Source organism: Balaenoptera borealis (assembly GCF_965194805.1).
Source record: "Balaenoptera borealis genome assembly, contig: HAP1_SCAFFOLD_1613, whole genome shotgun sequence".
Taxonomy (NCBI): Eukaryota; Metazoa; Chordata; class Mammalia; order Artiodactyla; family Balaenopteridae; genus Balaenoptera; species Balaenoptera borealis.
In genome coordinates, this window is record NW_028122622.1 from 1 (window position 1) to 26,012 (window position 26,012).

General features: G+C 46.7%; 1 protein-coding gene across 1 annotated transcript in view; it reads left to right on the forward strand.

Annotated features, from left to right (window-relative positions):
* Positions 1 to 7,785: 7,785 nt before the first annotated feature.
* The window catches only part of LOC309622135 (uncharacterized protein), a gene marked incomplete at both ends in the record, with an annotated part of 99,790 nt that continues 81,563 nt past the window's right edge, over positions 7,786 to 26,012 (forward strand). The window contains 3 exons of the mRNA XM_082409289.1: positions 7,786 to 7,841; positions 10,171 to 10,268; positions 22,819 to 22,956. Of these exons, the coding sequence (XP_082265415.1) occupies positions 7,786 to 7,841; positions 10,171 to 10,268; positions 22,819 to 22,956 (292 nt within the window). The remainder of the gene's footprint in view (positions 7,842 to 10,170; positions 10,269 to 22,818; positions 22,957 to 26,012) is intronic.

The window sequence follows — 26,012 nt, forward strand, 5'->3', positions numbered from 1 at the left end:
GGGGAACAGGCTCCCGCTGGAGAGGAGCGCCAGATGAAGTTTTGGAGGGTGCAGGCTAGGAGCAGCAGACTGAGGGACACGAGGCTGGGTATGGTTGGGCCAAGCCGGTTGGGTTGGGTTGGTCACAGTTGGCTGAGCTGGTTTGGCGGGGCCTGGCAAAGAGGCAGGAGTGGCTGGGATGAATTGGCTGCAGCAGGTTGAGCTGAGTCAGTTAGAACCAGGCTGGGCACGGTAAGCCCCAGCAGGCCGATGTGAGGCCAGAGACTGTGGCCTCCGAGGAGCGGGTCGAGCTTGAGGCTTGTCCCAGGCAGAAAAGGCAGAGGTATCAACTTGACCTTCCCAGGAGGAGGCCGCTCATACTGGGCTGGAGACGGACACTCTGTTTCAGCACTGCTGTCTGGTTTCTGGGCTTGGACTTGCGTTTTCTCAGGACCCTTCCCCTCACGTGGGGTATGCCGCCATGGCTGGATAGCTGGGGGTGGCTGGGGGTCTTTGGGGTTGCTTGACTTTCCCAAGAGCCGACAGGAAGAGCGCCCAGTTTCGTCTCATTCTTCTTCCCCAGGCATGAAGAACCTTCACAGACTCCAGCATGCGCACGCCAAGGGAGGTTCGAGGCTTTTGAAAGCTCTGTTGGAGAAGCTCAGTTTGGTGTTCCTTTCGCTTCGTGTGGGGGATTGCTGGCTTCTCTTCTGCCTTGACTTTGTTCCCTGACTGCTTGTTCTCCTCAGCCTTGTTTCTCCCTCTGGTCCTTTTGGTCTTTTCCTGCCCGTGGCTCTTAGTTTTGCTGATCTTTCTGGATGCAGCTTTCTGAGGTTTGCCTTGAGAGTGCTTGGCCGTGTTCACAGGAGCCCTGTCACTGACTGCAGCGTGGCATATAACCACTTCTCCCCTAACAGGCACTCTGGATTCTTTGGCTGGATTTTGGCCTTGGGAGCGCCACTGATAGGCTCAGAGGCTTTCTGTTTGTTCTTCCTGGGTTGATCAGAGGGAACCTTTATGACACTTGGCTTTTCCTGCACCTGATTCACCTTAATGGCTCTGGTGTCTTTAGCTTTGATCACGTTGGGACCTTGGGATTGATCAAGATCTTTCAAAGGATTAAAGAGCTGGGGAAGGTGAATATCCTCCGCAGTGTAGTAATGTCTGCAAGACCACTGCTAGGTTCAATCCCATTTTCAAGTGTCCCTAGGTCCTGACGACTCCGGCTGTTCTCTCCCAGATCAGCATTTTCAGAACCAGGCTGCTCCTCTTGGCTGAGGGGATCGGTGCAGGCCAGCGGCTGGTGAATATCAGGGATTCCTAAATGGAGTAGTGGAGGATCTTGGTTCTCTGTTGGGATCTGGTAGGCATCCAGAGGCTTTGAAATCTTGGTTTTGATATCATCCACGTGCTTAACTCTCTATTTGTCCCTGGCTTGGAGCTGGAGGCAGGGCCAGGAGACGCCTGGCACTCTGGACTGGAGCTGTCACTGAAATGTCCCCAAGTTCAGATGGTGGGTTACTCTCAAGTATGTGGCTGTTTCTGCTACTGCAGGACTTGGGGAGTTCTTGACTTTGTGTCACACAAAACGTTCTGGCTTGGAGGTTGCAATCCCAGGGAATTTTTCATCACAGGGGGGAGGTCTCCATCCCTACAAAGGGATCAAGGGAGAAGTCAGTCCCTGGTAAGTGAGATGCTCCCCCTAAAACACCAACACAGCAGTCGTGTACCTTTCAAGGGGTTCAGGGGCAAGATGGGCAAGGCATTTCTACTAACTCTTCTTAAGGATCATGGACAGTGCCCTATGCTACGAGGTAAGCGGTGACTGTTGTAATTCTTACTGGTGAGCCTTTCCTGTCGCTGATTCTCGGCTCGCTTTGTATTTCATAGACTGTTATAAGTCCAATACAAAATGAGTCTTATTTTTTAAAAACCTGAAATGTTTTACAAAGCCTAGCATTCTCATATAGGGTCCTTTCCATTCTCCCCACTTTCCCGAGAGGCCAAGAACACGTCACACCATGAACTAGGAGAGGGGGTAGAGCCCTTGCTGATGAAATACATCACAAAGACAGAGTCTTAGCCTGCTTGCTCTCTGGACAGATCTCGGACCACAAGGTCTTCAATCCTGGTATAAATGAAGGAAGTGAGACAGTTCAACTGGCACTCTCATAACAAGAGTTCTGAAAAACTTCCGAAGAGACTATAGCAGTAGATGAGGGAAGGGAGTGCTACAGTGTGGCAGTACAGGGGAACGATCGGCTACAGCAGTGAAAAGTGTGGTACCGATTGGTGTGCTCTCGGGGTTCTTGTACATGTAGCATAGATGACCTCTACAGTGGCCCTCCCACCTTCCCACCTGCATTAGGTGTTCTTTTTTTTGTAATTTATGTTTATGTATTTATTTACTGTTTGAACTTATTTATTCTACGTATTTATTTTTTTGGCTGCACTGGGTCTCTCATTGCTGTGCACGGGCTTTCTCTAGTTGGCGGCTAGCGGGGGCTACTCTTGGTTGCGGTGTGCGGGCTTCTCATCGCGGTGGCTTCTCTTTGTTGCGGAGCATGGGCTGTAGGCACGTGGGCTTCGGTAGTTGAGGCTCACGGGCTCTAGAATGCAGGCTCCGTCGTTGTGGCACATGCGCTTAGTTGCTGCACGGCATGTGGGATCTTCGCAGACCAGGGCTCGAACCCGTGTCCCCCGCATTGCATTGGCAGGCGGATTCTTAACCACGGCGCCACCAGGGAAGCCCTAGGTGTTCTCATAGAGAGTCTAAAAACAGAGGGCACTGAGCGAAGGTAGTGGTTATTAAAGGCTCAGGATCTAAATTCTACCTGCCTCTACACCCCTTCCCAGCTGTCGATTTGACCCCATTTTTGAGTGCCGACCTCATTCTTCAACTTTCTCTGGCGTTTGTTATACTCACCTTGAAAACTTGTTTCTGTGATGCGTTGAGCAGACACAGGGTGGCAGACTGCAGAGGTGGAAGCTGGTGGTCGGATATTTGTGGGCTGAATCTCCTTCGGTCCCATTCCCATTTCTGGTTGCCCAGAGGCCCGACTTCCTGTGTATGACGCCGAGCCGTAGGATTGCGGGCAGGAGCCAAGTTCTCCATACAGTAAAGACCCCAGTGTGCCTTGGTTATAGTAATATACCTGGCTTCCTTCCTGGCAGGGAAGTGGCAGGCGGCTCTGCCCCTGATTTGGAATCTGAGATGGTGTTCCCTGAGCAAGGCTGGCAGAAAGCGATGGATGTAGAGGGACCATGTTCTTGGCGTCTGAAGTTTTATCATACTGGGCTGCCAGAAACATGGAGGAGGCAGCTGTGTGGCGGTCAGTGAGTGCCAGAGTAAAGTCTCCGAGTGAAGAAGAATTCTTTTCAGTGCTTGCTGTGATGTCCCACTCAAGAACACCTGGATAGGAAGCAGCTGAAGTGGAGATCTGGCTGTGGTCAGTAACTCCAGATAACATAGTCGTGCTAGAATGTTGGTAAAGGTAGGCACTACCCATGAGTGTCTGGAAAGGGGTACCGGTAGCCGATGCCGAACTGACGGCAGGGGCAGAGACTCTGGAGAAGTTGCAGACACTTCGTGTTAGGGAAGTTGCATTGCTCACCACAGGAGGAGAATGCTGCAGAGAATTTAGAGTTCCAAGTAGAGATGGATGTTGGAAATTTTCTGTAAGAACAAGAGGGTCATGAAAAACTCAGGGAGGTTGAGAAATTCTCACTACGTTTGAGGAACGGCATCATCTGAAGGTTCTTGCTATCAGGACACCTCTACTATCACTACTTCCTGAGAAACCCAAAATCAGACAGTTGATGATGGCTGTAAGGACTGAGCAGTTTTCCACTCTTCTCTATTAACTGCCTGTGCTCCCATCTTGGGCACAGACGGGCAGAAGAGCCAAGTGGTGTGGTTCAGAGATTGTTCTCTAGGCTGGAAGCAACCTTCTCCCTGCCCTGTCTTTCCCTTCAGCCTGCACTCGTATTGACTTCTATGCTATTTCCTAGACTGGAAGCATTTTAGAACTAGGAGGCCCTTAGAGAACTTCGATGTTCTCAGTCTCATTTCGTGAGTAAGGAAACTGAGGCTCAGAGAGGTCGGGTTGACTTGTTCAAGTTCTCTCATTATGTTAGTATCATTACCAGGTTTCAGAACCTAAGTATCCTGACTTCCTTGCCAGGACTCCACTCTGAGCATGATACTGCCAGAAAGCAGGAGAAATAGAACTTATAATATAGGCATTTTTTTTGTCCATTAGAAAACAGTACGGCTATTACCATTGTCGTCTTCGGTGTCTCCCTTTGCTTGTGCAGTTCCCACGCTATTACCTAGAGGTGACGTACAGCTCAGTCCAACTGGTGAATTGAAAGAGTCATTTTTGCCCTCTTCAAGCCCGGTTTCTCATCCTACCTCAAAATGATTACCCGAAAGTGGATTTCTTAAGTGCTTTTGGAAAGGGAAAAGTTATCTGATTACTTCAGATTCCTCACCTATAAAGTGGTTATAACACCACCACCAATAATAATAGCAGTAATAATTAATAGATGAATAAGCTGATCTATTGCGTATGATTTATATGGAGGAAGATACAATAAGTTCTAGAAAGACAAAGAAAAATCATGACAAGCATATTACGTTAACGAAAAAGAAATCCATAGATATTAATGAAAACTGGGGTATGTGGCAAGTATCGAAGCCTAATGAATTTACTAACAAATGGCATTCTGTACCATCCATGCAATATTATGAAAGTGAATTTTGCCCACTCTATTTTAGTGAATACTATTAACCAGAAAACACGATGGAGGTGATAGAGGTGAATGAATTCCTAGCCAATGCATACAGACAGAGAAGGTATGTCAGTAAAAAATGCATAACAAGCAACAGAATGCAATAAATGTGCATGTATAGGTAGCCACAACACATATAGACAAGTATTTCAATGAAAACCGGTACGAAGCAGACAGCAAAATAATAAGTGTAAAAGAGTTTCATTATTGTGCTCCTTCATATTTTTACCCAGCAAGTAAGAGGTATTAAGCCTAGGAGAAATATATATTTCAATGAATATAGCTTATATAATAAGCAGAAAGGAAGCTTAAAATGTATCAGGAAGGTTTTTGGATTTATCCTAGAACTTAGATTAGAATCATCTTCAGCATCCAAGAAGATGGCATCCCAAAACCTCAAAAAACCATCATGCCTAGAATCCAATTAAAAAAGATTTTCGAATGTAAGAAAATCCACAGGACTCCACAATATGGTTTTCGATAAACGTGGATGTTTGTTTGTTTTGTTTCTTTGGCCGCGCCGCGTGGCCCTGGCCGTGAAAGCACCGAGTCCTAAGCACTGGACCGCCAGGGAATTCCCTAAGTGGGGGGAATTAGAGATGTGGGGCTTGACTTTTTCTTCTTCTTCTTCTTCTTCGGTAGCTAAGATCTACAAGCGAACGATGGCTGTTGATCAATGTGCTCTCTGTGTTAGGAAGGAAATAACTGTAAAAATGAAAAGCAGCCTTGCCTTAGAACCTACATATCACACCAAGGAAAATAGTCCTTCTGATTCAATTTAGAAGATATCACTTAAAATGTTGAATTGGTGAAATGTCTACCTAGTTTAAAAATTAGAAAGAATAAAACACTGAAAAGCAGCCCCCTAGATAACCACTGTGGTTGCTTGTTTATAGGAGGCATCATTTCTAAAACGTATTTCTAAAATGTTTATATTCAAAACTGTCAAGTGGCCAACTGTATTCAGAGAGGCAATAAAAGAAAGAAAACGGAGTATGACTTTTCTGATAAGCTGCCTTTCCCGGTGATCCCCTGTTCTGGCCTTACTTTCCTTCTTAAGTCTGTTAATGTAAGGGTTTGCTACCATCAACTTGGTTTTGCCCTGCTCTGAGCAGGTTTCCCTCTGTGCTGTTTCTGCTTTAATTGAAAATCTTTGGTTCCCATCAGCATTCCATTGCAAACTCCGTTTTTCTTGAGAGCTCCTCTATGCTTTCCCTCTTCATTCTTACATTTTCTCCCATCTCTTGGTGCCTGTTGGCCTGTGCTAATGAAAACCATCCTAAACTTCCTTACGCTCGACTCTGTGCCTCCCTGTAGAGCCCAGTACTCTCCATCCTCTCTCCCTATTCTCTCTTTTCAACTAGTCGAAATCCTAGTGGAGGGAGACCATTAGAGATGAAACATCTTGGTATATATTGCTAGTTTTCTATGTCCCCTGGCTTTTCTATGTTTCTGTTGAAACACTCTTGAGAAGTGTCTGATTTCGTTTTCTACATGGGTACCCTTTAAGGCTCAATACTGGAAAAGAAGGGGATCAGAGTGATCAACCCAATGTGGTATCCTAACGTAACAGTTAAGGAAAGCAACAGGCTTTGTGAGACAGCCAGTGATTTGTCCAAAGTCACACAGATAGTAAACGTCAAAGTCAAAACTGAAATTAGGTCTCCAGACGTGTAGTTCAATACTTTCCCTCATTATTCCATGCTATTTTGAATCTCCTACTCAATTTAGGGGCAAAAGAAATCGAACGCAAAACTTTCCAAAGTTTCTTTTCTTACCTGACATGGTCAGAGAAGAGGAAGCATCCACTGCAGGTACAAGGGATGAGGAGACAACACTAGAGGATGTCTGAGTGGCTGCAGCTGAACGGCGCACGTGTCCAGTACAGAGGTCACTGGTTACTGGTCCAAACAGCTCCACGGAAACCCCAAGGCTCTACCAAGTGGTAGTAGGTTTGGGAGGAGAGTGATGTCACAAAGCAGGCAGTTGAAAGGTATGAGAGAGCCAATAGGGAGGTCCGATCCCCAACAGGAAGGCGGGCTTGGGTGAAGAGAGTGTAGGAGAGCTAAAACAACACCTGAGTTTCTGAGCTTTGGGGAGGAGGAAATCCTAGAAGACAGATTTACCTCCCCCAGGCTCTTCCATTAGGGAAATCATTGCCACATTTCTTACAGACGTTCATTAATACACTGAACTAAGAGTTACTTATATTCTACAGAGTATTCTATTTTATGTATCATATACTTAGAGCTATATAGATCTTATTTAATTAATAATCCTTAGGAAGGAAAGAGCCATCTAGTTTGAACTATTACAGTTGTTCTGAAATCAGATGTGTCTAATGAGTGAACTGATAGCAGCTTTTAAGGAGCCAAAGTAGGGATTAAGAAGCTCTCTTTGTAACTTGGTTCAAGAGTAGGGTGAAGTTTCTTGAGTGTACCTTGTGGAGAATGTTGTGGTCCAAGGCTCTTCTCTTTTAGTTTCTTCTCCTTGACTCCTACCTTCCTTGGGCTGGGCTAGGCTGGGGGCCAGGTTGGACTTGCGACTTAACATTTCTCTTCCGCTTTCTCTTTTTTTTTTTTCTTCCATTATGGGCATTGCTTCGAGGACAAGCCTTGATCTTGCATTGGACGTTACTTCCTGTCACCTTCCAGCAGCAGGAGTCTTCTTTTCAGTGCTTGATGCTTCACGAAATAGACTCTGCCCGTTGGCAGCAAATACCAGAGAGCTAGGAGACAGAGCTGGTTGCAGACCTTTCCTCTTCCAGCCTTTGGTTGCAATTGTTTGGCCCATAATTTGCTAGCTCTAGTTCCTTGGGCCACACAGGTATCCTGCCATCTCCAGCTCTTGTTATATGTGAGAGACATTCTGAACACTGTCCCTTTTTCTTTGCACAGAAGTATATACAGTGTGGCAGTTACTGTAATCTCCTCCGCCTTGCAAACAGCCACTCTAGAATCTTGGACCTCTAGGACTCTCTGTCTTGCATGCTTGGGGGCAAGGCCAAGCAAAATGAAGAGGAGAATAATTAGAGAAAGAGGAGGACGTTGGTGGAGAATTGGGAGCAGGTAAGGTGAAAGGGCACAGGAGAAAAGAGATGCATGTAGACTTTTTGGTTTCTGTGGGAAACAGGTTGACACACTTGGGCCTCATTTGGTATTAACAGAACAGAGAGTTAAAGATCTAAGTAGCTAGATAGTGTGCAGCAACTGCCATGAAGTCTGTACACTGAAGAGAAGAGTCTCACATCTAGTTTTCATTTTGTTTTATGTCATAGTACCTTATTTATAGCATTCACTGGTGTGTTTGTAGAATACAGATGTTTTCAAATGCTCTGGTTTTGTCTACATGGTTATCTCCTTGTCCTGTTTGTAAGGAATCCAACATTGTAAGACATATTGCATGTTTTTCTCTTGACGATTGTTGACCTTGAAGCGTCATGAACTAACTTGAGCTGTTGGATTCTGTGGAGAAACGTTCAAAAGGGTCTGTGAAAAAGGCACTGTGGTGAGTCGCATTATGCACCCGAGCGTAAGGAGCAAGATATCTGCCACCAGCCCAGCTTGGCCTGGATTGCCTCTGTTTTAGTTCCCCTGGTTAGTGCTTTTCTCCCTAACCACTCTTGTGACTGTGATAATGTGAGTAAGGGCGGAGTTGCTAATGATCTATGTGTGAGGTAAGCTGGTTTGAGGGAGGAAATCTATGGACCTAGTCATTTTCCTTGGTGGTAAGCTTTCAGGGGTGCAGAGATGGATCTTCCTGGGGCCTTTTCTGGTCCCAGGAAGATATCGCATAGATGGGACCTCCCAAGACACACATTGAATCTTTAGGCCTGTTTTTCCTATTATGAGGTACGAACGAGTTTCTTCACTGATGGGGATGATGCTTATCTGAGAAGAAATTGTGAAAGGTGGTGTAGTGTAGAGGTGTGGCTTAAGCTTTTAAGTTTTCCTCCAGGTTTTTCCCCTAAGCTTCCTACTTCGGACGGCCTACTTACATGATACTAGTAGGTGATGTCCGGCTAACAGCTTCCTAAATATACCTGCAAGCCAGATCAGTGTCTCTTTTCTCTGTATTCCCATGGAAATCAAGAGTCCCGCCGAATTTTCCATCGAAACAGTTGATTTGTGTTGTCTCTAGGAATTCTAAAGGGCGTACCGTTGCTTCCTAACCGGTGTCATTTGGGAGATCCGCCTCTGTACGTTCAAATGATTAATTTTGAGACTTTGCTCATGTGTGCAGTAAACCCTTGAATTCCCTAAGACCTTCCTTTCCTCCATCTCCTACCCCATTAAGCCCGCTTCAGTTCATCTCCTGAATTTCTTTGGAATCTGTCAGCCAGCTCTTCCTCAACTTCCTAATACTGAACTTGCCTGTCTGTTGCGATTAGGTCCTAACTGGTGTCCATATATCTTGTTTCCTTCCAATCCACTCTTCACACAAGAAACCTTCAAAGCAAGTTGGAACGTTGCTCATAAACATCGCTCACAAGCATTGTTTTGAGAATAGAAAACACACTGTTGGCCTTTAAGACTCTGCGTGGTCTAGAATCCTCTCTGCTTCTCTAGCCCCATCTTGTGCCACTTTTGCCCTCACTTTCTATGCTTCAGATACACTGAATTAACCTTAGTTCTCACTCATCTGACAGAAGTCAGTTCAGATACTATTTTTCACTGTGATTCCTAGCATTAAGGAATTTGATTATCAGGTTTTGTATGAGGACTATTTCATCAGGGGTACAGAAGTTCTGGCCATCTCTGGTTTTGGATATCCCTTATTTGTTGAGACCTTTGCGTTGTTTGGTTGCCTTTTGTCTGTTTTCCAGATGGGAAAACAGGAACAAGGGAAGTATAGGTTATTACTAGGTGGGGTTGAACAAGTGGAGCAGCAAACTGCAAAGCAGAAAGAAGAGGGACGTACTATAGAGGGATATGACTTCCATTCTCAAGGCGCCTGCATCCTGTGCAGGGAGACAGCCTAACATAAAATGTGCCTAACAACAAATATATTGACTTCTTACTAAAAATCTCCAGTTCATAGAACCGAGGGGTTTGTACCTTCTCCTTTAAAAGTGATAGTCCTGGGACTTCCCCGGTGGTCCCGTGGTGAAGACTCTGCGCTTCCAATGCAGCAGGCGTGGGTTCAATCCCTGGTTGGGGAGCTAAGATCCCACATGCTGCGCAGCCAAAGAAATTTTTTTCGAACGTTATACTCCTGTATTGTTGGCTTTAGTGGTTTAGATTTTGTTGTACTGTTAAGAAGATTTCAGTTTATTTACCGGGAACAAACAACACATAATGTAAAAATAGTTTCCCAGAAACGATTTCCATCATTCTCTTCCTCCCTTTCTCCCGCAGACTGGTGTTTCACCTTGACAAGTTCTCTGTCATTCCATAGGAAAGCTGTCTGGCTTGGAGGTTGCAATCCCAGGGAATTTTTCATCAGCGGGGAAGTCTCCATCACTACAGAGGAATCAAGGGAGAAGTCAGTCCCTGGTAAGTGAGATGCTCCCCCTAAACACCAACACAGCAGTCGTGTACCTTTCAAGGGGTTCAGGGGCAAGATGGGCAAGGCATTTCTACTAACTCTTCTTAAGGATCACGGACAGTGCCCTATGCTACGAGGTAAGCGGTGACTGCTGTAGTTCTTACTGGTGATCCTTTCCTGTCACTGATTCTCGGCCTTCTTTGTATTTCATAGGACTGTTGTCAGTCCAATACAAAATGAGTCTTATTTTTAAAAACCTGAAATGTTTTACAGAGCCTAGCATTCTCATATAGGGTCCTTTCCATTCTCCCCACTTTCCCGAGAGGCCAAGAACACTTCACACCATGAACTAGGAGAGGGGGTAGAGCCCTTTCTGATGAAATACATCAACAAAGACAGAGCCTTAGCCTGCTTGCTCTCTGGACAGGATCTCGGACCACAAGGTCTTCAATCCTGGTATAAATGAAGGAAGTGAGGACAGTTCAACTGGCACTCTCATAACAAGAGTTCGGAAACACCTTCCGAAGAGACTATAGCAGTAGATGAGGGAAGGGAGTGCTACAGTGTGGCAGTACAGGGGGAACGATCGGCTACAGCAGTGAAAAGTGTGGTACCGATTGGTGTGCTCTCGGGGTTCTTGTACATGTAGCATAGATGACCTCTACGGTGGCCCTCCCACCTTCCCACCTGCATTAGGTGTTCTTTTTTTTTGTAATTTATGTTTATGTATTTATTTACTGTTTGAACTTATTTATTCTACGTATTTATGTTTTTGGCTGCACTGGGTCTCTCATTGCTGTGCACGGGCTTTCTCTAGTTGGCGGCTAGCGGGGGCTACTCTCGGTTGCGGTGTGCGGGCATCTCATCGCGGTGGCTTCTCTTGTTGCGGAGCATGGGCTGTAGGCACGTGGGCTTCGGTAGTTGAGGCTCACGGGCTCTAGAATGCAGGCTCCGTCGTCGTGGCACATGCGCTTAGTTGCTGCACGGCATGTGGGATCTTCGCAGACCAGGGCTCGAACCCGTGTCCCCTGCATTGGCAGGCGCCACCAGGGAAGCCCTAGGTGTTCTCATATAGAGTCTAAAAACAGAGAGCACTGAGAGAAGGTAGTGGTTATTAAAGGCTCAGGATCTAAATTCTACCTGTCTCTACACCCCTTCCCAGCTGTCGATTTGACCCCATTTTTGAATGCTGACCTCATTGTTCAACTTTTCTCTGCCGTCTGTATACTCACCTTGAAAACTTGTTTCTGTGATGCGTTGAGCAGACACAGGGTGGCAGACTGCAGAGGTGGAAGCTGGTGGTCGGATATTTGTGGGCTGAATCTCCTTCAGTCCCATTCCCATTTCTGGTTGCCCAGAGGCCCTACTTCCTGTGTGTGACGCCGAGCCGTAGGATTGCGGGCAGGAGCCAAGTTCTCCATACAGTAAAGACCCCAGTGTGCCTTGGTTACAGTAATATACCTGGCTTCCTTCCTGGCAGGGAAGTGACAGGCGGCTATGCCCCTGCTTTGTTCGTGGGCCTCCTGATCCAGCAGTTCCCTTGGCTCTGCCCCTGTCGTCAGCTGCCCCTAGGATAACTCTGAGCCCTAGCCACTTCTCTGGTAGATTTCCCTATTCCCCCACTACAGTCACACCTGAATAAGGCAACTCAGACCTTTCAGAGATGTGTCCTGAACCTCTTGTTTTCTGAAATACCTATCTGGTGGTTGTGAGACTTAAGGCCAGCGTCCCCGAGAGACTTTTTCTATTTCTCCTAGTAAACCTAGACTCATCTTCTGTCACCTTCAACTCTACTCCAATTGTGTTCTTTCAACCCAGACCTCTGACCCTGCTTTTTACTTCTGCCATTTCATCCTCGCTCCTGCTTCCTTTCCTAAATCCATACGTCTCTTTTGGCCTTCCTAGCCCTGGGCCAAGTTCCTTCCTCTTTGCTCAGTTTTTACCCCTTTCCTTCATTCTCCCATCCAACTTTCAGTCCTTCCTTTCTCACGCCCCAGTTAGCAGCATCTGAAAATTCGAAAGGTTTGTTACTCGTCTATTAATTGTATTCCATTTACTTATTCAGTTCTATACCTGTCTTACCTGTGTATGGAAGAACAGCTGGTAGCCAAGGTGGCACCAAGAATCCTAGCAGCTCTCACTTGACGTATCCGTAGTAGTCGGCAATTTCCATTTCGTTTTCCCTCTCGGTGAAAAATTGCAGCTTGCCCGAAGAGGTGTATCTGGCAGCATTCTCCCGTTGTTGTTGAGCCCGCCTCTTCATGGCCTCTCGCTCTGGCCTCTGCTCTTGTTCGATGGGCTTTGACATGACTGGCTCAGGCACGTTGGGTTCCCTCCATGGAACTCGTTGCTTGCTGAAGTCTTGGAGTAGAAAGTGGGTTTGGAGCTTGGGTGGGGACTGGCGCTTATTCACAGCAGGGGGAACAGGCTCCCGCTGGAGAGGAGCGCCAGATGAAGTTTTGGAGGGTGCAGGCCTAGGAGCAGCAGACTGAGGGACACGAGGCTGGGTATGGTTGGGCCAAGCCGGTTGGGTTGGGTTGGTCACAGTTGGCTGAGCTGGTTTGGCGGGGCCTGGCAAAGAGGCAGGAGCTGGCTGGGATGAATTGGCTGCAGCAGGTTGAGCTGAGTCAGTAGAACCAGGCTGGGCACGGTAAGCCCCAGCAGGCCGATGTGAGGCCAGAGACTGTGGCCTCCGAGGAGCGGGTCGAGCTTGAGGCTTGTCCCAGGCAGAAAAAGGCAGAGGTATCAACTTGACCTTCCCAGGAGGAGGCCGCTCATACTGGGCTGGAGACGGACACTCTGTTTCAGCACTGCTGTCTGGTTTCTGGGCTTGGACTTGCGTTTTCTCAGGACCCTTCCCCTCACGTGGGGTATGCCGCCATGGCTGGATAGCTGGGGGTGGCTGGGGGTCTTTGGGGTTGCTTGACTTTCCCAAGAGCCGACAGGAAGAGCGCCCAGTTTTCGTCTCATTCTTCTTCCCCAGCGCATGAAGAACCTTCACAGACTCCAGCATGCGCACGCCAAGGGAGGTTCGAGGCTTTTGAAAGCTCTGTTGGAGAAGCTCAGTTTGGTGTTCCTTTCGCTTCGTGTGGGGGATTGCTGGCTTCTCTTCTGCCTTGACTTTGTTCCCTGACTGCTTGTTCTCCTCAGCCTTGTTTCTCCCTCTGGTCCTTTTGGTCTTTTCCTGCCCGTGGCTCTTAGTTTTGCTGATCTTTCTGGATGCAGCTTTCTGAGGTTTGCCTTGAGAGTGCTTGGCCGTGTTCACAGGAGCCCTGTCACTGACTGCAGCGTGGCATATAACCACTTCTCCCCCTAACAGGCACTCTGGATTCTTTGGCTGGATTTTGGCCTTGGGAGCGCCACTGATAGGCTCAGAGGCTTTCTGTTTGTTCTTCCTGGGTTGATCAGAGGGAACCTTTATGACACTTGGCTTTTCCTGCACCTGATTCACCTTAATGGCTCTGGTGTCTTTAGCTTTGATCACGTTGGGACCTTGGGATTGATCAAGATCTTTCAAAGGATTAAAGAGCTGGGGAAGGTGAATATCCTCCGCCAGTGTAGTAATGTCTGCAAGACCACTGCTAGGTTCAATCCCATTTTCAAGTGTCCCTAGGTCCTGACGACTCCGGCTGTTCTCTCCCAGATCAGCATTTTCAGAACCAGGCTGCTCCTCTTGGCTGAGGGGATCGGTGCAGGCCAGCGGCTGGTGAATATCAGGGATTCCTAAAGGGAGTAGTGGAGGATCTTGGTTCTCTGTTGGGATCTGGTAGGCATCCAGAGGCTTTGAAAGCTTGGTTTTGATATCATCCACGTGCTTACTCTCTATTTGTCCCTGGCTTGGAGCTGGAGGCAGGGCCAGGAGACGCCTGGCACTCTGGACTGGAGCTGTCACTGAAATGTCCCCAAGTTCAGATGGTGGGTTACTCTCAAGTATGTGGCTGTTTCTGCTACTGCAGGACTTGGGGAGTTCTTGACTTTGTGTCACACAAAACGTCTGGCTTGGAGGTTGCAATCCCAGGGAATTTTTCATCACCAGGGGGGAGGTCTCCATCCCTACAAAGGGATCAAGGGAGAAGTCAGTCCCTGGTAAGTGAGATGCTCCCCCTAAACACCAACACAGCAGTCGTGTACCTTTCAAGGGGTTCAGGGGCAAGATGGGCAAGGCATTTCTACTAACTCTTCTTAAGGATCACGGACAGTGCCCTATGCTACGAGGTAAGCGGTGACTGTTGTAATTCTTACTGGTGAGCCTTTCCTGTCGCTGATTCTCGGCTCGCTTTGTATTTCATAGGACTGTTTATAAGTCCAATACAAAATGAGTCTTATTTTTAAAAACCTGAAATGTTTTACAAAGCCTAGCATTCTCATATAGGGTCCTTTCCATTCTCCCCACTTTCCCGAGAGGCCAAGAACACGTCACACCATGAACTAGGAGAGGGGGTAGAGCCCTTGCTGATGAAATACATCAACAAAGACAGAGTCTTAGCCTGCTTGCTCTCTGGACAGGATCTCGGACCACAAGGTCTTCAATCCTGGTATAAATGAAGGAAGTGAGGACAGTTCAACTGGCACTCTCATAACAAGAGTTCTGAAACACCTTCCGAAGAGACTATAGCAGTAGATGAGGGAAGGGAGTGCTACAGTGTGGCAGTACAGGGGGAACGATCGGCTACAGCAGTGAAAAGTGTGGTACCGATTGGTGTGCTCTCGGGGTTCTTGTACATGTAGCATAGATGACCTCTACAGTGGCCCTCCCACCTTCCCACCTGCATTAGGTGTTCTTTTTTTTGTAATTTATGTTTATGTATTTATTTACTGTTTGAACTTATTTATTCTACTTATTTATTTTTTTGGCTGCACTGGGTCTCTCATTGCTGTGCACGGGCTTTCTCTAGTTGGCGGCTAGCGGGGGCTACTCTTGGTTGCGGTGTGCGGGCTTCTCATCGCGGTGGCTTCTCTTTGTTGCGGAGCATGGGCTGTAGGCACGTGGGCTTCGGTAGTTGAGGCTCACGGGCTCTAGAATGCAGGCTCCGTCGTTGTGGCACATGCGCTTAGTTGCTGCACGGCATGTGGGATCTTCGCAGACCAGGGCTCGAACCCGTGTCCCCCGCATTGCATTGGCAGGCGGATTCTTAACCACGGCGCCACCAGGGAAGCCCTAGGTGTTCTCATAGAGAGTCTAAAAACAGAGGGCACTGAGCGAAGGTAGTGGTTATTAAAGGCTCAGGATCTAAATTCTACCTGCCTCTACACCCCTTCCCAGCTGTCGATTTGACCCCATTTTTGAGTGCCGACCTCATTCTTCAACTTTCTCTGGCGTTTGTTATACTCACCTTGAAAACTTGTTTCTGTGATGCGTTGAGCAGACACAGGGTGGCAGACTGCAGAGGTGGAAGCTGGTGGTCGGATATTTGTGGGCTGAATCTCCTTCGGTCCCATTCCCATTTCTGGTTGCCCAGAGGCCCGACTTCCTGTGTATGACGCCGAGCCGTAGGATTGCGGGCAGGAGCCAAGTTCTCCATACAGTAAAGACCCCAGTGTGCCTTGGTTATAGTAATATACCTGGCTCCCTTCCTGGCAGGGAAGTGGCAGGCGGCTCTGCCCCTGATTTGGAATCTGAGATGGTGTTCCCTGAGCAAGGCTGGCAGAAAGCGATGGATGTAGAGGGACCATGTTCTTGGCGTCTGAAGTTTTATCATCCTGGGCTGCCAGAAACATGGAGGAGGCAGCTGTGTGGCGGTCAGTGAGTGCCAGAGTAAAGTCTCCGAGTGAAGAAGAATTCTTTTCAGTGCTTGCTGTGATGTCCCACTCAAGAACACCTGGATAGGAAGCAGCTGAAGTGGAGATCTGGCTGTGGTCAGTAACTCCAGATAACATAGTCGTGCTAGAATGTTGGTAAAGGTAGGCACTACCCATGAGTGTCTGGAAAGGGGTACCGGTAGCCGATGCCGAACTGACGGCAGGGGCAGAGACTCTGGAGAAGTTGCAGACACTTCGTGTTAGGGAAGTTGCATTGCTCACCACAGGAGGAGAATGCTGCAGAGAATTTAGAGTTCCAAGTAGAGATGGATGTTGGAAATTTTCTGTAAGAACAAGAGGGTCATGAAAAACTCAGGGAGGTTGAGAAATTCTCACTACGTTTGAGGAACGGCATCATCTGAAGGTTCTTGCTATCAGGACACCTCTACTATCACTACTTCCTGAGAAACCCAAAATCAGACAGTTGATGATGGCTGTAAGGACTGAGCAGTTTTCCACTCTTCTCTATTAACTGCCTGTGCTCCCATCTTGGGCACAGACGGGCAGAAGAGCCAAGTGGTGTGGTTCAGAGATTGTTCTCTAGGCTGGAAGCAACCTTCTCCCTGCCCTGTCTTTCCCTTCAGCCTGCACTCGTATTGACTTCTATGCTATTTCCTAGACTGGAAGCATTTTAGAACTAGGAGGCCCTTAGAGAACTTCGATGTTCTCAGTCTCATTTCGTGAGTAAGGAAACTGAGGCTCAGAGAGGTCGGGTTGACTTGTTCAAGTTCTCTCATTATGTTAGTATCATTACCAGGTTTCAGAACCTAAGTATCCTGACTTCCTTGCCAGGACTCCACTCTGAGCATGATACTGCCAGAAAGCAGGAGAAATAGAACTTATAATATAGGCATTTTTTTTGTCCATTAGAAAACAGTACGGCTATTACCATTGTCGTCTTCGGTGTCTCCCTTTGCTTGTGCAGTTCCCACGCTATTACCTAGAGGTGACGTACAGCTCAGTCCAACTGGTGAATTGAAAGAGTCATTTTTGCCCTCTTCAAGCCCGGTTTCTCATCCTACCTCAAAATGATTACCCGAAAGTGGATTTCTTAAGTGCTTTTGGAAAGGGAAAAGTTATCTGATTACTTCAGATTCCTCACCTATAAAGTGGTTATAACACCACCACCAATAATAATAGCAGTAATAATTAATAGATGAATAAGCTGATCTATTGCGTATGATTTATATGGAGGAAGATACAATAAGTTCTAGAAAGACAAAGAAAAATCATGACAAGCATATTACGTTAACGAAAAAGAAATCCATAGATATTAATGAAAACTGGGGTATGTGGCAAGTATCGAAGCCTAATGAATTTACTAACAAATGGCATTCTGTACCATCCATGCAATATTATGAAAGTGAATTTTGCCCACTCTATTTTAGTGAATACTATTAACCAGAAAACACGATGGAGGTGATAGAGGTGAATGAATTCCTAGCCAATGCATACAGACAGAGAAGGTATGTCAGTAAAAAATGCATAACAAGCAACAGAATGCAATAAATGTGCATGTATAGGTAGCCACAACACATATAGACAAGTATTTCAATGAAAACCGGTACGAAGCAGACAGCAAAATAATAAGTGTAAAAGAGTTTCATTATTGTGCTCCTTCATATTTTTACCCAGCAAGTAAGAGGTATTAAGCCTAGGAGAAATATATATTTCAATGAATATAGCTTATATAATAAGCAGAAAGGAAGCTTAAAATGTATCAGGAAGGTTTTTGGATTTATCCTAGAACTTAGATTAGAATCATCTTCAGCATCCAAGAAGATGGCATCCCAAAACCTCAAAAAACCATCATGCCTAGAATCCAATTAAAAAAGATTTTCGAATGTAAGAAAATCCACAGGACTCCACAATATGGTTTTCGATAAACGTGGATGTTTGTTTGTTTTGTTTCTTTGGCCGCGCCGCGTGGCCCTGGCCGTGAAAGCACCGAGTCCTAAGCACTGGACCGCCAGGGAATTCCCTAAGTGGGGGGAATTAGAGATGTGGGGCTTGACTTTTTCTTCTTCTTCTTCTTCTTCGGTAGCTAAGATCTACAAGCGAACGATGGCTGTTGATCAATGTGCTCTCTGTGTTAGGAAGGAAATAACTGTAAAAATGAAAAGCAGCCTTGCCTTAGAACCTACATATCACACCAAGGAAAATAGTCCTTCTGATTCAATTTAGAAGATATCACTTAAAATGTTGAATTGGTGAAATGTCTACCTAGTTTAAAAATTAGAAAGAATAAAACACTGAAAAGCAGCCCCCTAGATAACCACTGTGGTTGCTTGTTTATAGGAGGCATCATTTCTAAAACGTATTTCTAAAATGTTTATATTCAAAACTGTCAAGTGGCCAACTGTATTCAGAGAGGCAATAAAAGAAAGAAAACGGAGTATGACTTTTCTGATAAGCTGCCTTTCCCGGTGATCCCCTGTTCTGGCCTTACTTTCCTTCTTAAGTCTGTTAATGTAAGGGTTTGCTACCATCAACTTGGTTTTGCCCTGCTCTGAGCAGGTTTCCCTCTGTGCTGTTTCTGCTTTAATTGAAAATCTTTGGTTCCCATCAGCATTCCATTGCAAACTCCGTTTTTCTTGAGAGCTCCTCTATGCTTTCCCTCTTCATTCTTACATTTTCTCCCATCTCTTGGTGCCTGTTGGCCTGTGCTAATGAAAACCATCCTAAACTTCCTTACGCTCGACTCTGTGCCTCCCTGTAGAGCCCAGTACTCTCCATCCTCTCTCCCTATTCTCTCTTTTCAACTAGTCGAAATCCTAGTGGAGGGAGACCATTAGAGATGAAACATCTTGGTATATATTGCTAGTTTTCTATGTCCCCTGGCTTTTCTATGTTTCTGTTGAAACACTCTTGAGAAGTGTCTGATTTCGTTTTCTACATGGGTACCCTTTAAGGCTCAATACTGGAAAAGAAGGGGATCAGAGTGATCAACCCAATGTGGTATCCTAACGTAACAGTTAAGGAAAGCAACAGGCTTTGTGAGACAGCCAGTGATTTGTCCAAAGTCACACAGATAGTAAACGTCAAAGTCAAAACTGAAATTAGGTCTCCAGACGTGTAGTTCAATACTTTCCCTCATTATTCCATGCTATTTTGAATCTCCTACTCAATTTAGGGGCAAAAGAAATCGAACGCAAAACTTTCCAAAGTTTCTTTTCTTACCTGACATGGTCAGAGAAGAGGAAGCATCCACTGCAGGTACAAGGGATGAGGAGACAACACTAGAGGATGTCTGAGTGGCTGCAGCTGAACGGCGCACGTGTCCAGTACAGAGGTCACTGGTTACTGGTCCAAACAGCTCCACGGAAACCCCAAGGCTCTACCAAGTGGTAGTAGGTTTGGGAGGAGAGTGATGTCACAAAGCAGGCAGTTGAAAGGTATGAGAGAGCCAATAGGGAGGTCCGATCCCCAACAGGAAGGCGGGCTTGGGTGAAGAGAGTGTAGGAGAGCTAAAACAACACCTGAGTTTCTGAGCTTTGGGGAGGAGGAAATCCTAGAAGACAGATTTACCTCCCCCAGGCTCTTCCATTAGGGAAATCATTGCCACATTTCTTACAGACGTTCATTAATACACTGAACTAAGAGTTACTTATATTCTACAGAGTATTCTATTTTATGTATCATATACTTAGAGCTATATAGATCTTCTTTAATTAATAATCCTTAGGAAGGAAAGAGCCATCTAGTTTGAACTATTACAGTTGTTCTGAAATCAGATGTGTCTAATGAGTGAACTGATAGCAGCTTTTAAGGAGCCAAAGTAGGGATTAAGAAGCTCTCTTTGTAACTTGGTTCAAGAGTAGGGTGAAGTTTGTTGAGTGTACCTTGTGGAGAATGTTGTGGTCCAAGGCTCTTCTCTTTTAGTTTCTTCTCCTTGACTCCTACCTTCCTTGGGCTGGGCTAGGCTGGGGGCCAGGTTGGACTTGCGACTTAACATTTCTCTTCCGCTTTCTCTTTTTTTTTTTTCTTCCATTATGGGCATTGCTTCGAGGACAAGCCTTGATCTTGCATTGGACGTTACTTCCTGTCAACTTCCAGCAGCAGGAGTCTTCTTTTCAGTGCTTGATGCTTCACGAAATAGACTCTGCCCGTTGGCAGCAAATACCAGAGAGCTAGGAGACAGAGCTGGTTGCAGACCTTTCCTCTTCCAGCCTTTGGTTGCAATTGTTTGGCCCATAATTTGCTAGCTCTAGTTCCTTGGGCCACACAGGTATCCTGCCATCTCCAGCTCTTGTTATATGTGAGAGACATTCTGAACACTGTCCCTTTTTCTTTGCACAGAAGTATATACAGTGTGGCAGTTACTGTAATCTCCTCCGCCTTGCAAACAGCCACTCTAGAATCTTGGACCTCTAGGACTCTCTGTCTTGCATGCTTGGGGGCAAGGCCAAGCAAAATGAAGAGGAGAATAATTAGAGAAAGAGGAGGACGTTGGTGGAGAATTGGGAGCAGGTAAGGTGAAAGGGCACAGGAGAAAAGAGATGCATGTAGACTTTTTGGTTTCTGTGGGAAACAGGTTGACACACTTGGGCCTCATTTGGTATTAACAGAACAGAGAGTTAAAGATCTAAGTAGCTAGATAGTGTGCAGCAACTGCCATGAAGTCTGTACACTGAAGAGAAGAGTCTCACATCTAGTTTTCATTTTGTTTTATGTCATAGTACCTTATTTATAGCATTCACTGGTGTGTTTGTAGAATACAGATGTTTTCAAATGCTCTGGTTTTGTCTACATGGTTATCTCCTTGTCCTGTTTGTAAGGAATCCAACATTGTAAGACATATTGCATGTTTTTCTCTTGACGATTGTTGACCTTGAAGCGTCATGAACTAACTTGAGCTGTTGGATTCTGTGGAGAAACGTTCAAAAGGGTCTGTGAAAAAGGCACTGTGGTGAGTCGCATTATGCACCCGAGCGTAAGGAGCAAGATATCTGCCACCAGCCCAGCTTGGCCTGGATTGCCTCTGTTTTAGTTCCCCTGGTTAGTGCTTTTCTCCCTAACCACTCTTGTGACTGTGATAATGTGAGTAAGGGCGGAGTTGCTAATGATCTATGTGTGAGGTAAGCTGGTTTGAGGGAGGAAATCTATGGACCTAGTCATTTTCCTTGGTGGTAAGCTTTCAGGGGTGCAGAGATGGATCTTCCTGGGGCCTTTTCTGGTCCCAGGAAGATATCGCATAGATGGGACCTCCCAAGACACACATTGAATCTTTAGGCCTGTTTTTCCTATTATGAGGTACGAACGAGTTTCTTCACTGATGGGGATGATGCTTATCTGAGAAGAAATTGTGAAAGGTGGTGTAGTGTAGAGGTGTGGCTTAAGCTTTTAAGTTTTCCTCCAGGTTTTTCCCCTAAGCTTCCTACTTCGGACGGCCTACTTACATGATACTAGTAGGTGATGTCCGGCTAACAGCTTCCTAAATATACCTGCAAGCCAGATCAGTGTCTCTTTTCTCTGTATTCCCATGGAAATCAAGAGTCCCGCCGAATTTTCCATCGAAACAGTTGATTTGTGTTGTCTCTAGGAATTCTAAAGGGCGTACCGTTGCTTCCTAACCGGTGTCATTTGGGAGATCCGCCTCTGTACGTTCAAATGATTAATTTTGAGACTTTGCTCATGTGTGCAGTAAACCCTTGAATTCCCTAAGACCTTCCTTTCCTCCATCTCCTACCCCATTAAGCCCGCTTCAGTTCATCTCCTGAATTTCTTTGGAATCTGTCAGCCAGCTCTTCCTCAACTTCCTAATACTGAACTTGCCTGTCTGTTGCGATTAGGTCCTAACTAGTGTCCATATATCTTGTTTCCTTCCAATCCACTCTTCACACAAGAAACCTTCAAAGCAAGTTGGAACGTTGCTCATAAACATCGCTTACAAACATTGTTTTGAGAATAGAAAACACACTGTTGGCCTTTAAGACTCTGCGTGGTCTAGAATCCTCTCTGCTTCTCTAGCCCCATCTTGTGCCACTTTTGCCCTCACTTTCTATGCTTCAGATACACTGAATTAACCTTAGTTCTCACTCATCTGACAGAAGTCAGTTCAGATACTATTTTTCACTGTGATTCCTAGCATTAAGGAATTTGATTATCAGGTTTTGTATGAGGACTATTTCATCAGGGGTACAGAAGTTCTGGCCATCTCTGGTTTTGGATATCCCTTATTTGTTGAGACCTTTGCGTTGTTTGGTTGCCTTTTGTCTGTTTTCCAGATGGGAAAACAGGAACAAGGGAAGTATAGGTTATTACTAGGTGGGGTTGAACAAGTGGAGCAGCAAACTGCAAAGCAGAAAGAAGAGGGACGTACTATAGAGGGATATGACTTCCATTCTCAAGGCGCCTGCATCCTGTGCAGGGAGACAGCCTAACATAAAATGTGCCTAACAACAAATATATTGACTTCTTACTAAAAATCTCCAGTTCATAGAACCGAGGGGTTTGTACCTTCTCCTTTAAAAGTGATAGTCCTGGGACTTCCCCGGTGGTCCCGTGGTGAAGACTCTGCGCTTCCAACGCAGCAGGCGTGGGTTCAATCCCTGGTTGGGGAGCTAAGATCCCACATGCTGCGCAGCCAAAGAAATTTTTTTCGAACGTTATACTCCTGTATTGTTGGCTTTAGTGGTTTAGATTTTGTTGTACTGTTAAGAAGATTTCAGTTTATTTACCGGGAACAAACAACACATAATGTAAAAATAGTTTCCCAGAAACGATTTCCATCATTCTCTTCCTCCCTTTCTCCCGCAGACTGGTGTTTCACCTTGACAAGTTCTCTGTCATTCCATAGGAAAGCTGTCTGGCTTGGAGGTTGCAATCCCAGGGAATTTTTCATCAGCGGGGAAGTCTCCATCACTACAGAGGAATCAAGGGAGAAGTCAGTCCCTGGTAAGTGAGATGCTCCCCCTAAACACCAACACAGCAGTCGTGTACCTTTCAAGGGGTTCAGGGGCAAGATGGGCAAGGCATTTCTACTAACTCTTCTTAAGGATCACGGACAGTGCCCTATGCTACGAGGTAAGCGGTGACTGCTGTAGTTCTTACTGGTGATCCTTTCCTGTCACTGATTCTCGGCCTTCTTTGTATTTCATAGGACTGTTGTCAGTCCAATACAAAATGAGTCTTATTTTTAAAAACCTGAAATGTTTTACAGAGCCTAGCATTCTCATATAGGGTCCTTTCCATTCTCCCCACTTTCCCGAGAGGCCAAGAACACTTCACACCATGAACTAGGAGAGGGGGTAGAGCCCTTTCTGATGAAATACATCAACAAAGACAGAGCCTTAGCCTGCTTGCTCTCTGGACAGGATCTCGGACCACAAGGTCTTCAATCCTGGTATAAATGAAGGAAGTGAGGACAGTTCAACTGGCACTCTCATAACAAGAGTTCTGAAACACCTTCCGAAGAGACTATAGCAGTAGATGAGGGAAGGGAGTGCTACAGTGTGGCAGTACAGGGGGAACGATCGGCTACAGCAGTGAAAAGTGTGGTACCGATTGGTGTGCTCTCGGGATTCTTGTACATGTAGCATAGATGACCTCTACGGTGGCCCTCCCACCTTCCCACCTGCATTAGGTGTTCTTTTTTTTTGTAATTTATGTTTATGTATTTATTTACTGTTTGAACTTATTTATTCTACGTATTTATGTTTTTGGCTGCACTGGGTCTCTCATTGCTGTGCACGGGCTTTCTCTAGTTGGCGGCTAGCGGGGGCTACTCTCGGTTGCGGTGTGCGGGCATCTCATCGCGGTGGCTTCTCTTGTTGCGGAGCATGGGCTGTAGGCACGTGGGCTTCGGTAGTTGAGGCTCACGGGCTCTAGAATGCAGGCTCCGTCGTCGTGGCACATGCGCTTAGTTGCTGCACGGCATGTGGGATCTTCGCAGACCAGGGCTCGAACCCGTGTCCCCTGCATTGGCAGGCGCCACCAGGGAAGCCCTAGGTGTTCTCATATAGAGTCTAAAAACAGAGAGCACTGAGAGAAGGTAGTGGTTATTAAAGGCTCAGGATCTAAATTCTACCTGTCTCTACACCCCTTCCCAGCTGTCGATTTGACCCCATTTTTGAATGCTGACCTCATTGTTCAACTTTTCTCTGCCGTCTGTATACTCACCTTGAAAACTTGTTTCTGTGATGCGTTGAGCAGACACAGGGTGGCAGACTGCAGAGGTGGAAGCTGGTGGTCGGATATTTGTGGGCTGAATCTCCTTCAGTCCCATTCCCATTTCTGGTTGCCCAGAGGCCCTACTTCCTGTGTGTGACGCCGAGCCGTAGGATTGCGGGCAGGAGCCAAGTTCTCCATACAGTAAAGACCCCAGTGTGCCTTGGTTACAGTAATATACCTGGCTTCCTTCCTGGCAGGGAAGTGACAGGCGGCTATGCCCCTGCTTTGTTCGTGGGCCTCCTGATCCAGCAGTTCCCTTGGCTCTGCCCCTGTCGTCAGCTGCCCCTAGGATAACTCTGAGCCCTAGCCACTTCTCTGGTAGATTTCCCTATTCCCCCACTACAGTCACACCTGAATAAGGCAACTCAGACCTTTCAGAGATGTGTCCTGAACCTCTTGTTTTCTGAAATACCTATCTGGTGGTTGTGAGACTTAAGGCCAGCGTCCCCGAGAGACTTTTTCTATTTCTCCTAGTAAACCTAGACTCATCTTCTGTCACCTTCAACTCTACTCCAATTGTGTTCTTTCAACCCAGACCTCTGACCCTGCTTTTTACTTCTGCCATTTCATCCTCGCTCCTGCTTCCTTTCCTAAATCCATACGTCTCTTTTGGCCTTCCTAGCCCTGGGCCAAGTTCCTTCCTCTTTGCTCAGTTTTTACCCCTTTCCTTCATTCTCCCATCCAACTTTCAGTCCTTCCTTTCTCACGCCCCAGTTAGCAGCATCTGAAAATTCGAAAGGTTTGTTACTCGTCTATTAATTGTATTCCATTTACTTATTCAGTTCTATACCTGTCTTACCTGTGTATGGAAGAACAGCTGGTAGCCAAGGTGGCACCAAGAATCCTAGCAGCTCTCACTTGACGTATCCGTAGTAGTCGGCAATTTCCATTTCGTTTTCCCTCTCGGTGAAAAATTGCAGCTTGCCCGAAGAGGTGTATCTGGCAGCATTCTCCCGTTGTTGTTGAGCCCGCCTCTTCATGGCCTCTCGCTCTGGCCTCTGCTCTTGTTCGATGGGCTTTGACATGACTGGCTCAGGCACGTTGGGTTCCCTCCATGGAACTCGTTGCTTGCTGAAGTCTTGGAGTAGAAAGTGGGTTTGGAGCTTGGGTGGGGACTGGCGCTTATTCACAGCAGGGGGAACAGGCTCCCGCTGGAGAGGAGCGCCAGATGAAGTTTTGGAGGGTGCAGGCCTAGGAGCAGCAGACTGAGGGACACGAGGCTGGGTATGGTTGGGCCAAGCCGGTTGGGTTGGGTTGGTCACAGTTGGCTGAGCTGGTTTGGCGGGGCCTGGCAAAGAGGCAGGAGCTGGCTGGGATGAATTGGCTGCAGCAGGTTGAGCTGAGTCAGTAGAACCAGGCTGGGCACGGTAAGCCCCAGCAGGCCGATGTGAGGCCAGAGACTGTGGCCTCCGAGGAGCGGGTCGAGCTTGAGGCTTGTCCCAGGCAGAAAAAGGCAGAGGTATCAACTTGACCTTCCCAGGAGGAGGCCGCTCATACTGGGCTGGAGACGGACACTCTGTTTCAGCACTGCTGTCTGGTTTCTGGGCTTGGACTTGCGTTTTCTCAGGACCCTTCCCCTCACGTGGGGTATGCCGCCATGGCTGGATAGCTGGGGGTGGCTGGGGGTCTTTGGGGTTGCTTGACTTTCCCAAGAGCCGACAGGAAGAGAGCCCAGTTTTCGTCTCATTCTTCTTCCCCAGCGCATGAAGAACCTTCACAGACTCCAGCATGCGCACGCCAAGGGAGGTTCGAGGCTTTTGAAAGCTCTGTTGGAGAAGCTC